We start from the raw sequence: 14,132 nt of genomic DNA, 5'->3' as shown, positions 1-14,132 counted from the left end.
AATAACACACAGCGTTTACAGAAAGCAAACGCACACTGATGCCTATCTGAATGCGAAATCGCATCATCACCCAGCTCAGAAATCCTCTCTAATCAAGACGCTCATACATCGGGCTAAAACAGTGTCAGATGATGAAAGTCTAGTGAGAGAGATTAAACATGTTAAAGAAGCACTAAGACAGAATGGCTACAATAATGCTCAAATTAACAGAGCACTAAATGCCAAATCACGATCGCAAAGCAACACTGCTGAAAGCGATCAGATTATTAAAACAATAAAAATACCATTTATCTCAGGAGTAACTGACAAATTAGCCCGTGTTTTGCAAAAGCAAAACATTACAGTAAGATTTGGTACAGTACACAAAATTCAACAATTAGTAACGTGCACTAAAGACGAATTACCTAAATTATCAACAGAAGGTGTATATCGGATTAATTGTGTATGTGGCAGATGCTATATTGGACAGACAGGGCGTAACGTTAGTGTAAGACTAAAAGAACACCAGAGAAATATTAAACTATCGCAAACACAACTGTCGGCAGTGGCAGAACATGCTTGTCAACAGGGACACTCAATTGATTTTGACAACGTTGAAGTGTTGTGTAAAACTAGTTACTACTGGCAAAGACTAATTAGAGAATCCATTGAGATTGAGAGAAACAGAAATAACTTTAATCGCTCAGACAGCTACAGGCTTAGTGCGGCCTGGAAGCGTATTATTAAATAAGATGCATTACAATTCCTTATAAGGGAAACAAGCACTAACTGATTATTAATGTAGCATAATCACAATAGAACACATTCCAAATGATTACTAATCTACAACTCGCATCGTAACAATAGCCTTATTACTAATCAAGTATATAATTACAATAACCCCCCCCCTCAAATCTTTGCACCTGATGAGTTAATGAGTTAATGATGACGTCACCCTGCTGCTGCTCTATATAAGAACGGGAGACACAGCATAGCCTCACCATTCTGGCGAATTGCCCGATGATGCTGGATGCAATTACCAGCGAAACGTCGTACTCAAATTGTAAATGTTGTGGTTTCACGCTTCAACACACCGGTGGGCTAAAGCAGTGAACTATTTGTCTTTTGTCAACGTGACACTTTTTTTTTTACTGATTGGCCGTGTCGGGTGGTGGAGGGTTACGACACATTTATAAATAACGCGATCTAAACCCAAAAATCGTTGATTATGTCATGTCATTCGCACACTACATTGTCATCGTCGTCACAGTCATCGTTATTACGGGTGGCCGCAGTCTCATCAAATCCATTATCTGTAACAGTATGACAAGCAGCAAGTCACCATCATCATGAGCAGTAGAAGATTCACCATCCTAATCAGCAGAGTAGATTCATCATCATCTCCAACAGCAGCAACAGCATCAGTAGCAGCGGCAACCTTATCGTCATCGGTGTCACCAAATAGCGATAGCAGAGTCATTGTCATCATTAGCATCAGAACAGGAGTGGTCGTGGCAGTAGCAGTGGCAGCAGGTGCATCATCACCATGATTCATCTGGGACCTCCACCGCGTAATGCTGCACCAATTGGGTGGAAGTCAACAATGGCTGTCTTACAGATACACTCTTCTCTGGCCGCATGAATGTGGACTTTCCGACAACAAGAGATAAGCCACGTCCGAAGCTCGTTTTTTATGAGTTGGGCATTTGCGCTTGCCCACCTGGTGACTCTGCGAAGGTTTAGACTCTGATGGTTCCGTAGCACTGAGGGGCCAAGCACACAAAAAGACAAAGATCCCCCTTAGAGCCTTAACAGACTGTTAGGGCAAGTGCTGTTAATGAGTAGCACCTATGGAAGCCGGCATGGCACACAAGAGGGTGGGTGACCAGCACCAGGCCCGGCCACCTTTGCCTCTCGAGTGGCGATGTTCGCACACCGCACAGAGTACTCATTTGAACCTGAATCGACCTAAGGGAAGTCCAGGACTGGTTCAGATAATCGTCACCGGTGTTGGCCCGCGAGCGGGAATCAAACTGGGGCCCCCCACCAAACACACCCACCGTTTGCCGAGCGCACCCACCTTGTCGTACATGCGGTTGAGAATTCGAGGGACCACGGGAAACACGGTCGGCCTGAGGGCCTGCATGTCGTCCAAGAGCAGCCGCACATCGCCCTGGAAGAAGCCAATGCGGGCCCCGTGGCAGAACAAAGTGGCCTGGGAACGAACACGCCGTGAGAAATTCAACTGACGTGGCAATTGGCAGTGCAGCAGGGTGGCGACACGGCCCAGCGGTAGCGCATTCGCACCTCCGATTAGCACGGTTGGCTACGTACAGCGCAAAAGATGTTCAAAGTGCTCGTTGCAAAAGTAAATGGTTCAAAATCAGCAGCCGCTTGAATTAATACCGTGGGTGTGATAGCCATAAAAACGCTGCCATCTGCTTTCACGGTGGACATGAACGATCCCGTGATGTCACTCAACAAGAGTTAGGCCATCGTGTGCCGGCGTCATGGTCCAGGTTTTGCCAAATAAATAAAAAATATTGACACCTGCAACTTACTCAATTGGGATTACACGGAGTAATAATCGGCCCACCACTGAGAAAACTTAGCAGGACCCTCCTAAAATAGAATCATGAGACTCAGTCGAGGCTTTCCTGAGTAAACGAGCAGAATAAGACTAAAAATGTATCGCAGAGGTATAGAGAGCGAAGCGTGAATCATTACACTTACCACCGTCACCTTCAACACCATCTTACAACAGAAATACAGTACGTACACTGTAATAGGCCAAATGTTGTTGGTAGTTTTGGGTAATCTAACGATAGAGTCGCCACCTGCCCTGGTTTTCCCAGGATTGGCTTCTCCTTGAGGTAACTGCCCAGGGAAATCTACAAATCTTCCCAGGACATTCATGGCCCCAGTTATCATCGGATGCGTAATAATTCACAATTTAAGACAACGCCTTTCCATAAATTCCTCCCCTCTTCTGGTATTGAAAGATTTTTTCCTTTCCGCGATACGTCCCTGGGTTCTTGTACCTTGGAGGTGGCAACCCTCAATCCAACACCAAATACAATTTATTCTGATATGAAGGGCTGCAATGTGACCACGAGATGGTAGTTCAGCAATGGATTGTTGAAACTATCTGTGTGGAATTTTGAGTGTTACCCCCACGTATGCCTGGTTTTTCTCCGGCTGCTCCCATTTCCTCCCACATATCACTGCTAATTGATTGAATTGGTCAAACAACAGAATGCAAGACCCTCCTCAAAAAACACTCTTTAAGACTTAGACATTTTTGGGTAAACATTTGACTGATCTCGTCTTAATTAGTCGTGACTTTTTGCCACTCTACCACCGCCCCTGCTGTGAAGGTTTCCTGTCTTGAGCGAGAAGTTGAGACTGTGGGTCTGTAATGTGACTTCGTTAACGAATTTCTCTGTTGTGGTAACTGTTGTTGTTTGTGCCTTTTTGTTTTGGTACCATTTCTTTATGAAAACATTTTTTCTGAAAGTTTTAATGTGCTTGGTAGTTGCTGTGAATACGATTCGGCCCTGATATATAATGAATGTATATCGTTGTGGGATGTAATTGGCATGAATTATGCTATATAAATTAAATTATTATACTATAAAATTAAATTATTATTGTCATCAATGCCTAGATATCTCAACATGTTATAAATGTTTCAGTTTAAAATCATTGTTAACAATGATGTTTTTTTTAATAGCACACCACATACATTTTGACTTAAAACTTTCGTGTCTGCAGGAATTCATATTCTTTGGTTTCTTTCGGTAAAGTCACATAGATAGAAAATAAATAAATAAATAAAGTGAATAAAAATAAAATAAAAATAATGTTAAATACACTAATGTAGACTGTAGCCTGGTTATTAATCGGAGTGAGTGTACTGGAAATCTATAATGCAGACTATAGCCTGGTTATTAAGTTTGTGGATTTGTTATGTTTTTTTTTACTGAAAGAACCAGAATAAGTCTACATTATAGACTGCCAGTACACTCACCAAACTTAATAACCAGGCTACAGTCCACATTATAGATTTCCATTATTTGTATTCGATTTTTATTCACTTAATTATTATTATGATTTTTCTATCTACGTGACTTTACTGAAAGAACCAAAGAATATGAACACCGCATAAATGTTGTTTTTTTTATACAAAATAATGAAGTATTTATCACATGGAGAGAATTTTAATAACTGGTCCATCTCTTGCCCAGCAGTGGTCTTACCACCACGCTGCCTCCACTGTTTTCCCATTCCTCCTGCATGATGACAAGATTGTAGGAGATTAGGCTTTGTTTAGAAAACAATATCTAAGCAAATCAAGAAATAAATAGCCAAACCACCCACGGAGTTTGCAAATTGAGTTTCTGTAAAACGAGGTGGTTTATTTGACGGTGTGGAAAAATCTATTTCCAACTTGCAGCCCAGCATATTCCTCGGCATCCATTTAGTTGCGACCCAGCAAGCGGCGGAACCTGATTTAGAATCGGCACCTGCCCCACAGTGTTTATCCTCACACCTATTCCAAAGCATTATTCGGTGACAAATGTCCACTGTGCTTTGCTCAACGCGAAGGAAAAGAGGCTACTTCTTATTCAAACGCTGTGTGGGATTTACAAGCGACGTGCACACAAACTAAACAATTTTATCCACAATGTAAACTCAAAGACAATGCACCATCTGAGTATGAGAGCTCGGGGTAAGCATTTACACCATTGGAACCTCATTTGCCAGTAAAACATAATATAATTGGTTGTGCGCCTTTTGGCGTCATCTGGTCCAACATCATGTGTGGACCAATCAACTTCAAGGACAGTGCATACATTATCAGAGTTATGTTTTTTGTTTGCATTATGACTGCAGGTATTGTGGTCTATGCAAACATGACTCCTTGTAAAAAAAAAGGTGTCAGTTTTGTTGCCAGATAAAAGGGTAAAAAACTAATTATCATATTATTTGTTTCTTTCGGTTAAGTCACGTCTAAAGATAAAATAATAAATTAAATTAAATAATAGAATACGACGTTTCGATTGCAACACAAGCAATCATCATCAGGTATAATGAAATAGCGACATAAAATCTAACCAGAAAACTATAGACAGACATATTAGCAGACAGATATCACCAAGATACATAGCGAGAGCAATACAGGTAACAGAGAGGGGTGATCGTCTCTGTGTGGTGGCCTTAAATAGACAGAGGGGGGGCGGAGGCAGAGAGAGGGAGGAGGGTTAGAGAAAAAATTAGCATATCAATGAGTGGTCAACAGACGTGGTGCTGCGAATGCGATGGCACGGCAAGCAAGCCTGGAAATCAGGAGAAGGACACACTAAAATTAAATAACCTAGTAAAATATCGAAATGTAATGTAATACAACACAGAGGGTCGGTCAACACACAATTAACGCATAGCCTGGTTGATTACGTATTTCAAAGATTGCTAAGTTAGAATATAAGTGTGAACAATCTAAAGAGAGGACACAGGCAGAGAAAACAAGTCGCCAGAGAGAGAGAAAAAAGATAAGCTTAAAACTTCCCCGTAGAAGTGGTTCAATCTTAATTTTAGAACTTTCGTGACTGCAGGAATTATTATTTGTTTCTTTCGGTTAAGTCACGTCTAAAGATAAAATAACAAATTAAATTAAATAATAGAATACGACGTTTCGATTGCAACACAAGCAATCATCATCAGGTATAATGAAATAGCGACATAAAATCTAACCAGAAAACTATAGACAGACATATTAGCAGACAGATATCACCAAGATACATAGCGAGAGCAATACAGGTGTAATGCGGGCGTAAGCGACCTTCCGGAGGTGACGTCACGGGGGGTGGAGTCATGTGACGTGGGGGTAAGGTTCGGGGCTTTAAGCGGGTAAACCGGAAGGGGAAGTCAGTCGGGGTGTGAGCGGAAAAGAGTGAGGCCACGCGGGCAAGTGTGGAGAAGGGGGGGCGCCGACGGCGATCGGGAGCCAACCCCGAAGATAAGAGCAAGCTGCGGAGTGGTGTGCAGCTGGGGAGGAGACAGCCAGGAGGGCTGCGAGTTAGAGGCAGCGGTGTGGCTGCCAGGAGGAGCTGCGGAGAGAGAGAGAGAGGGGGCTGCTTGATAGAGGCAGCGGTGTGGCTGCCAGGAGGAGCTGCGGAGGGAGAGAGAGAGAGCAAGAAGCTGTGAGAGCTGCGGAGGGAGAAGAGCAGCAGAGAGTACAGCCAAGGGGGGCTGTGTGAGAGAAACAGCAGCGGAGCTGCTGTTGGGGATCGGGCCGACATTGGAGTCAGCACCGTGGAGAAGCTACAGAGTAAAGACAGCCGTGTGGGTGTACAGCACGAACCGAATAATAAAGGACACTGAGCCAGACATCGTGGTCCAGTCGTTTATTACACTGGTGTCGGAAGTGCAACGGCATGTCGAAACAAGTGAGGAAGAAAGTTAATCCGGCGCCTGCATCGGCTTCTTCGTCCGACGACGACGAACTCCCTCCAACCACGGATCCTGTTGGGGTGGTGGAGGAGAGCCAGGCTGAGGCGACCACGGGAACGGGTGTGGAGGATGTTGGCGCGGTGGCGGGTCCGTCGACATCATCAGACGCGGATCAACGATGGCAAGCGATGGCGGTACAACTGGAGGCACTTCAGGACGTCCTGGCGCATCTATGCCATCTCGTCGCGCCAGGGACGATGGATGATGCAAGTGGTGCTCCGCGGGCCGCCACGTTGCCTGTCCTGCCGCCGCCATTGCCCACGCGGCAAGAGGCCGCCATTTTGCGCGCTCCGTGGCGCCAAACCGCCATCTTGGCCACGCCGCGGGCCGACGCCATTTTGAATTTGCCATCACAACCACCACCATTGGAAGACGGCGGGAAGAGGAGTCGGAGTCGCCACCTTACAACAGTTAAAGAATTTTCCGTCGGTGGGGACTGGAGCGCGTTCGCCTGCCGCTTCTTGGCGGCGGTACGCACAGCAAGATGGACCGATGCGGAGGCTTTGGAGGTGTTGCCGACTCTTCTGGACGACGAATCTGTCCGATTCTTCCGTTCCATAGCGACCGATAAGAAGGCAACTTTACGTGGTGTTTTTCAAGAAATGGCCGATGCTTATGAGCCACCAGATGATGCGCATCGGCGATTCGCTCAACGACAACGAGCACCAGAGGAGTCGCCCGTGGCGTTCAGGGGTGCGGTGCTGGAGCTGGCCATGGCAGCTTATCCTGAGACGCCACAGGACCTGCTTGAGCCTCTCATATTAGGGAAAATGTTGGAGTTGTCTCGGGATCTAGGGATCCCCATGCCTGTGTGTGGGCATGAGAAGCTAACTTCCCGGATGGCTGCTAAGTGTCTCGATGCGCAATTCAACCTCCGTCGCTGGAAACAAGTGACGGCGTGGACGGGGGGGCCCGTCAAAGAAGGGGATGCGCTGGGGTGGGACCCTGCGCAGGCCGTCTATGTTCCGGATGACCGGGGCCCTCAACAACTGACGGCCGCCTCCGCTCCATGGACGGGACGCGGCGGGCCGAGACCGCGCGCGATGCTACCAGAACGGGGCCGTCAGGAGGCGAGGCCTGCGCTTCGGCGCAACGAGGCCGAATGTTTCCGCTGCGGGCGTAGGGGCCACTACGCCAGAGACTGCTGGGCCCGCTTCCCGGCTCCGCCGCAGCAGGAGGCCTCGGCACCGGTCAAGTCGGCTAAAGATCCTCCGAAACAGGCATGTCGGCACGCACCAGACACTCGGCAAGGCTTTTCACCTCACCCACCACCTGTGTTGCGCGATCCTATTGTTGTTGTCTTGTTATTTTCTTCTTACAGTTGTATTTATTGCATGCTTTTGTACGATCGTTGATGTTGATTGCGTTGTTGTTGTTCTTGCTGTTACATTATATGCTTAGTGTCCTTTAGGGGGGGAAGCTCGGTTCGCCGCATTACGATTTGCTATTGGTCAGCCGAGGTCGGCTGGGATTTTTCTACGGGGGAGGGTGGTGTAATGCGGGCGTAAGCGACCTTCCGGAGGTGACGTCACGGGGGGTGGAGTCATGTGACGTGGGGGTAAGGTTCGGGGCTTTAAGCGGGTAAACCGGAAGGGGAAGTCAGTCGGGGTGTGAGCGGAAAAGAGTGAGGCCACGCGGGCAAGTGTGGAGAAGGGGGGGCGCCGACGGCGATCGGGAGCCAACCCCGAAGATAAGAGCAAGCTGCGGAGTGGTGTGCAGCTGGGAAGGAGACAGCCAGGAGGGCTGCGAGTTAGAGGCAGCGGTGTGGCTGCCAGGAGGAGCTGCGGAGAGAGAGAGAGAGGGGGCTGCTTGATAGAGGCAGCGGTGTGGCTGCCAGGAGGAGCTGCGGAGGGAGAGAGAGAGAGCAAGAAGCTGTGAGAGCTGCGGAGGGAGAAGAGCAGCAGAGAGTACAGCCAAGGGGGGCTGTGTGAGAGAAACAGCAGCGGAGCTGCTGTTGGGGATCGGGCCGACATTGGAGTCAGCACCGTGGAGAAGCTACAGAGTAAAGACAGCCGTGTGGGTGTACAGCACGAACCGAATAATAAAGGACACTGAGCCAGACATCGTGGTCCAGTCGTTTATTACACAGGTAACAGTTTTCTGGTTAGATTTTATGTCGCTATTTCATTATACCTGATGATGATTGCTTGTGTTGCAATCGAAACGTCGTATTCTATTATTTAATTTAATTTATTATTTTATCTTTAGACGTGACTTAACCGAAAGAAACAAATAATAATTCCTGCAGTCACGAAAGTTCTAAAATTAAGATTGAACCACTTCTACGGGGAAGTTTTAAGCTTATCTTTTTTCTCTCTCTCTGGCGACTTGTTTTCTCTGCCTGTGTCCTCTCTTTAGATTGTTCACACTTAAATTCTAACTTAGCAATCTTTGAAATACGTAATCAACCAGGCTATGCGTTAATTGTGTGTTGACCGACCCTCTGTGTTGTATTACATTACATTTCGATATTTTACTAGGTTATTTAATTTTAGTGTGTCCTTCTCCTGATTTCCAGGCTTGCTTGCCGTGCCATCGCATTCGCAGCACCACGTCTGTTGACCACTCATTGATATGCTAATTTTTTCTCTAACCCTCCTCCCTCTCTCTGCCTCCGCCCCCTCTGTCTATTTAAGGCCACCACACAGAGACGATCACCCCTCTCTGTTACCTGTGTTGCTCCCGCTATGTATCTTGGTGATATCTGTCTGCTAATATGTCTGTCTATAGTTTTCTGGTTAGATTTTATGTCGCTATTTCATTATACCTGATGATGATTGCTTGTGTTGCAATCGAAACGTCGTATTCTATTATTTAATTTAATTTATTATTTTATCTTTAGACGTGACTTAACCGAAAGAAACAAATAATAATTCCTGCAGTCACGAAAGTTCTAAAATTAAGATTAATTATCATATTTTTTACTGGCAAATGAGGTTCCAATGGAATATAAAGGTGTGTTTTATAAATGTGGAGGGGGTGCAATATTGGAGGACCTGGATAAAAAATACACATGACCACCACGGGAAGAGAGAGAACACGCAGTCAAAACAAGGACAAACAGATTCAAACAGAGCTTTTATCCTACAGCGATCACCACACTCAATAATGCTAATTAATTATTAACTAATAGTATTTTCAATTGACTGTGAAATAGAGATGTGCAATGACAAAATGTAACCTTATGTGGGTATGTGGGTATACTTGGGTTGTTTTTATATATAGTATAAATTGATTATCTTTCATTTAATTTTATTTTTATTTTCTTGTTTTATTTAATTTAAATTTATGAATGATGCCCTGACTGGTGAGCATTTTAAATTTCGTTGTACTGGTGACAATGACAATAAACTATCTATCTATCAAACTCCAAATATACAACAGGCATCAGTGTCAGGGTCTGGAATCGAACCCAAGGTCTCCTCCAGCGAACCAGGAGAGGGAGATAACGCCTCACCCACGAAGCCTGCATTGAATTGAAGAGATGAGAATTCTGTTTACCTGGACCAGCCTCTCAAACATGTGAGCGAGCGGGAGGTACGAGATGGCGATGTCGCTCGTCTCTGGCAAGAACAAGCTCTGAAACCAACACAGAGAGGGGCCCACACATTACTCAAGTGGAAATTATCGCATGCATGCGAGTGCAATTACACAGCAGACGCCATTCCCCTTACCTCTCATGGCCATCTTTCCATCTTTACCAATAAACCTATCCGAGCGGTCCTTACCTATTACATCTGGGGTAATAGGCACAGTCTAATTTCCACGTGATTTGCAATATCGTTGTTTTTGTTCCAGCTGCACCGCCCCTCCGTCCAATTACACCCCCAATGCTCACTTTGCGTTGTGCAAATCGTCTATCTTGCTGATGCGCAACTCACTATGTTAGTTTCCATTGTTCCTGTGCTTCTGTTGGTGCTAATTCGAGGCTTCATTCGTATTCCACTCATCCTGGAACGGGCACAACTGCCCTCGTGGCTCCTATCCAGTCCGGCAGGCGCACCAAAGTCGAAGCATTGCGTACGCGCTGGCATCTGCCGATGCACGCAAACATTCCCCTCTTATCATTAACATTTGAACCCTGCATTGTCTAGGGCTTGATTGCACTTCATCCGCAGGCTGGCGGAGGTGGTGACCGTTGACGTGGGAGCGTAAGAGTATAGTACAACAATTGGTTGACGCTGCGCTGCCGCATGCTATTGCCCACCACGCACCCCCCACAGCCGACAACACCTCTCATGCATGCCGGCTCGGTTGCCCATCGAAATGCTCTTTCATCCGGGCTCGCACCTTGCTTAGCTTGCAAAAGGAGATGAGATTGTGCGCGTCCTTGGTGGGCGTTGGTTCACCACGCTTGACCGTTTGTGAATCCGGGTAAAGAAGGGGAGCATAGATGTGGGGGACATAGTACAGTACAATAATGTACTGTACTAGACTGCCCTATGCTGCCCTATGCTGCCCGCCATAGAACCCCGCAGCTCAGCACACCCTCATTATGTGCATGGTGGTCGCCCATCTAAGAACTATCCAGGCTCAAAGCCGGCTTAGCTTCCGAGATTGGTCGCATTCCAGGTGATATTGTCAGTGGCCACTTTGCCCACATATTACTGAATATTCATTCATGTATTAAGTTTTTGAGCCAGCTGGCCAGGATTGGACAAAACCTAGCCCAATTTTCACACAAGGGGCCGTCCATAAATGACGTCACACACCTAGGGGGGGGGGGGTCAGACATTTGTGACGATGTGTGACGAGGGGGGAGGGGAGCAGAGCTTTGTGACGTCATATTTGAGGGGGGTCTGACTTTTTGTGACGCCGTGTGACGAGGGGGGGAGGGGGGGTCAAAAATCGTCAAAAATCGCGTGACGTCATTTATGGACGGCCCCCAAGGCAACTGGAGAGCACAGACGAAGTGTTACTCACCTAACTTTGAAACTAACAACAACATATTTAAGAATCACAATTAAAAGACGATTAACATAAACATGATTAAGCAGAAGAATTAAAATAAAAAACTCACCGATGGTCCTAAAACTATCCGGGACACTGTTGCAGTGCCCGACCAGGTTATGGAAGTGTTGGCAAGGTATTGTGGGCTGTTTTCATCATAGCGACATGCAGCCTATGCGTATGTTCGCGTGCATTATTTGTGTATTATTTGCGTCCAGTAAAACCCCTCTTAACGACGGTAGTTGGTTCCAGGAAACCGGCCGTTAAGTGATTTGGTCGTTAAGCGAGTATAGGAAAAATACGTTAGAGGCTTAATTCGTTCCGATAACACCGAAAGCCACTCTTTTTCACCCAAAAAACGTACTTAATAGTTCAACAATCGATATGAATACATAAAGATACTAACAACATTATAAAACACGTAATATTAAAATTAACATGGCTCATCAATACATGAATTCGTATTCACATCGTTAACAGGGGAATGGTCGGTAAGTGAACACATTGGGCTCTATGGAGGCCGTATTATTTGGCAAGGGGGAGGGATGTGTGGTCAAAGGGTTGGATACCTCGGTCACTTTCAGAAAGCCAGACATGTCGGAGACGATGTTGCGATGGGTGAGCATGGCTCCCTTCGGGTTACCTGGGAGAGAAAAACGCCAACCCATGAGCGCCCGTCAACAAAACTTCACAAAACAACGGCACCGCAGCGGCGTTCAACGACATCGTCGGTGCCATTCACATTCAACCGCGCGGAGGCAGCATTTTCTAGAGCAGCGGCCGGCCTACAAAACAGCATATACGACAATAATAATGAGCCATGGTTCCTTGTTGATCACTGTTGGATTGTGAAAGTCTCCACATTCCACGTTGACTGTCAGGGGGGGGGTTGTCGTTTTGCCATACTTCACCATGCTGATCAATTTGGGTTGGGGAAGGGGATGGGGAGGGGCGGTACTTCTGGGATCTGTTCAGATAGCATCACTGATGTTAGCCGTGGCCAGGAATAAAGCTCAGGCCGTTGAGTACTCCCTCCACTCGCAGGAGCCGGACAGGTCAAGTTGGGCAAATAATGCCAATTGATTTGGTTTTTCAACATTTATTGAAAAGAAAATTGCTCGCTTTTCAATGTTCCTCCAGCTTTTGTTGAAAAGCCAAACCGACTGGCATATTTGCCCACGTGACAACTTGATTTGTTTGACTCTCGTTCGGTGGCTGTTTGAGGGATATAGTTAAACATTGACACTATACCTACGGGATCTAACCGAAAAAAAATCAAATTATGAAACGGGTTCATGCAACAGATATCCTAAATATATTTGAATCGCCCTTTGTTCGTAGATATATTACAACTGTTAACGTTCTGGCAAAAGATGGGCTGCAGATAGCTGAAAGAAGCAAATTCATGTTCGAATACGGATCACGTGTCATTCATATTACGCGCACAGTGCCCCCTTTGCAAAGACGGGGCGAAATGTGCACAGTCACACAGGCACACAACGGCACGTTGTAGTGAGCAGCGTAATTGATCTTTAATGCCTGCTATCTGATGCATGCCATTTTGATAATTTGCCAGAAGCACATTAAACCCACGGGGTGGGAGCCAGCCCAGCGAACTGTGATCTCCACCTGTGCACCAGTCCAGCGACGAATGTTCTAGTGGCGCTGTCATTTTCAAATCAGTTCGGTCCATGCGCAGTAACTCACGGTATTGCGAAATAATCGCCGAGTCAACGCGTTGACCAATGCTGGTTACGCTGCTGCTGCTCGAGGGCGTATTTACTTTAAGAATAATGATGGCAATGAAACGATTTGTAACGCTCACAAATTTAGCGAAACACGCGAATCGTTCTTTGATCGCGAACTCTTCCTTTGCTTAAGCAGAGTAGTTTCCGTTTTTGAAAGAGGCATCTCTCGGCCCATTCTACTTCATTAAGTGATGATAATTTGTGGACATGTTCGGTGGAAACGCCACGCAAAGTTTGAGTGACTTGACCCAATTCCCGTAAAAAAATTGCAATAATAGTAGCGGGAAAATAGTATGAAGTTTAACCTGTTGTTCCACTTGTAAAACAAATAATTGCCAAATCTTCAGGCTTGGGTGGCTGAAATAAAACAAACATTCATGTTCATTAGACCACGGAAATGGTTTATAATCTATAACAACCAACCGTTAAATTGGTTTGCTTAATTTACATTTGGGTAAGATCCCACAGAGATTCGGCATATTTTAAAATAATTAAGGGGCACGCATGCAAGTTAAAAGGCTGGGCTTAAAGCCTTGTCAGCACGCCAACAAGGCTCTCCAGTCATGAGGAAGTGAGTTCAAATCCTGGTCAGGGCTAACTCGGCTCCTCATCTTAGCCCTTTGAAAAATAATATCAGCTCATCGGCAATCACTTGGTTGGAAGGCAGCATCGGCTATACTATTGAAGTACTAGTCTCTTCCATGAGAATGGTGGAATTCCCATCATTGGCTTAGGGCCACTAATAGAGGCCCTTTGTGAGCATAGGAACACTTTGATTTGACTGTACAAGGGATGGGGTGATCATTAGGATGTTTACTAAGTTAATTGTTTAGTATTTAAATGTCTTCACGATGATCATCACAATCACCATCATCGTCACCATCATTATCACGAACCTGTACACGTGCAAGCCCATTGTCAACCCACTGATAGATGGGGGCT

At 45.9% G+C, this 14,132-nt stretch overlaps 1 protein-coding gene across 2 annotated transcripts in view; it reads right to left on the bottom strand.

Moving 5' to 3' along the window:
• Positions 1-14,132, bottom strand: part of LOC144946515 (long-chain-fatty-acid--CoA ligase 1-like) — a 47,758-nt gene that overhangs the window by 12,176 nt on the left and 21,450 nt on the right. For both annotated transcript variants that reach the window (XM_078875475.1, XM_078875476.1), the window contains 4 exons: positions 13,496-13,547; positions 12,012-12,085; positions 9,994-10,071; positions 2,060-2,194 (listed from right to left, as the gene is read on the bottom strand). In XM_078875475.1, the coding sequence (XP_078731601.1) occupies positions 2,060-2,194; positions 9,994-10,071; positions 12,012-12,085; positions 13,496-13,547 (339 nt within the window). The remainder of the gene's footprint in view (positions 1-2,059; positions 2,195-9,993; positions 10,072-12,011; positions 12,086-13,495; positions 13,548-14,132) is intronic.

Source organism: Lampetra fluviatilis, chromosome 41, assembly GCF_964198595.1.
Source record: "Lampetra fluviatilis chromosome 41, kcLamFluv1.1, whole genome shotgun sequence".
Taxonomy (NCBI): Eukaryota; Metazoa; Chordata; class Hyperoartia; order Petromyzontiformes; family Petromyzontidae; genus Lampetra; species Lampetra fluviatilis.
Note: the sequence above shows the minus strand (reverse complement) of the source record. Positions and strands in the feature narration are given on the sequence as shown.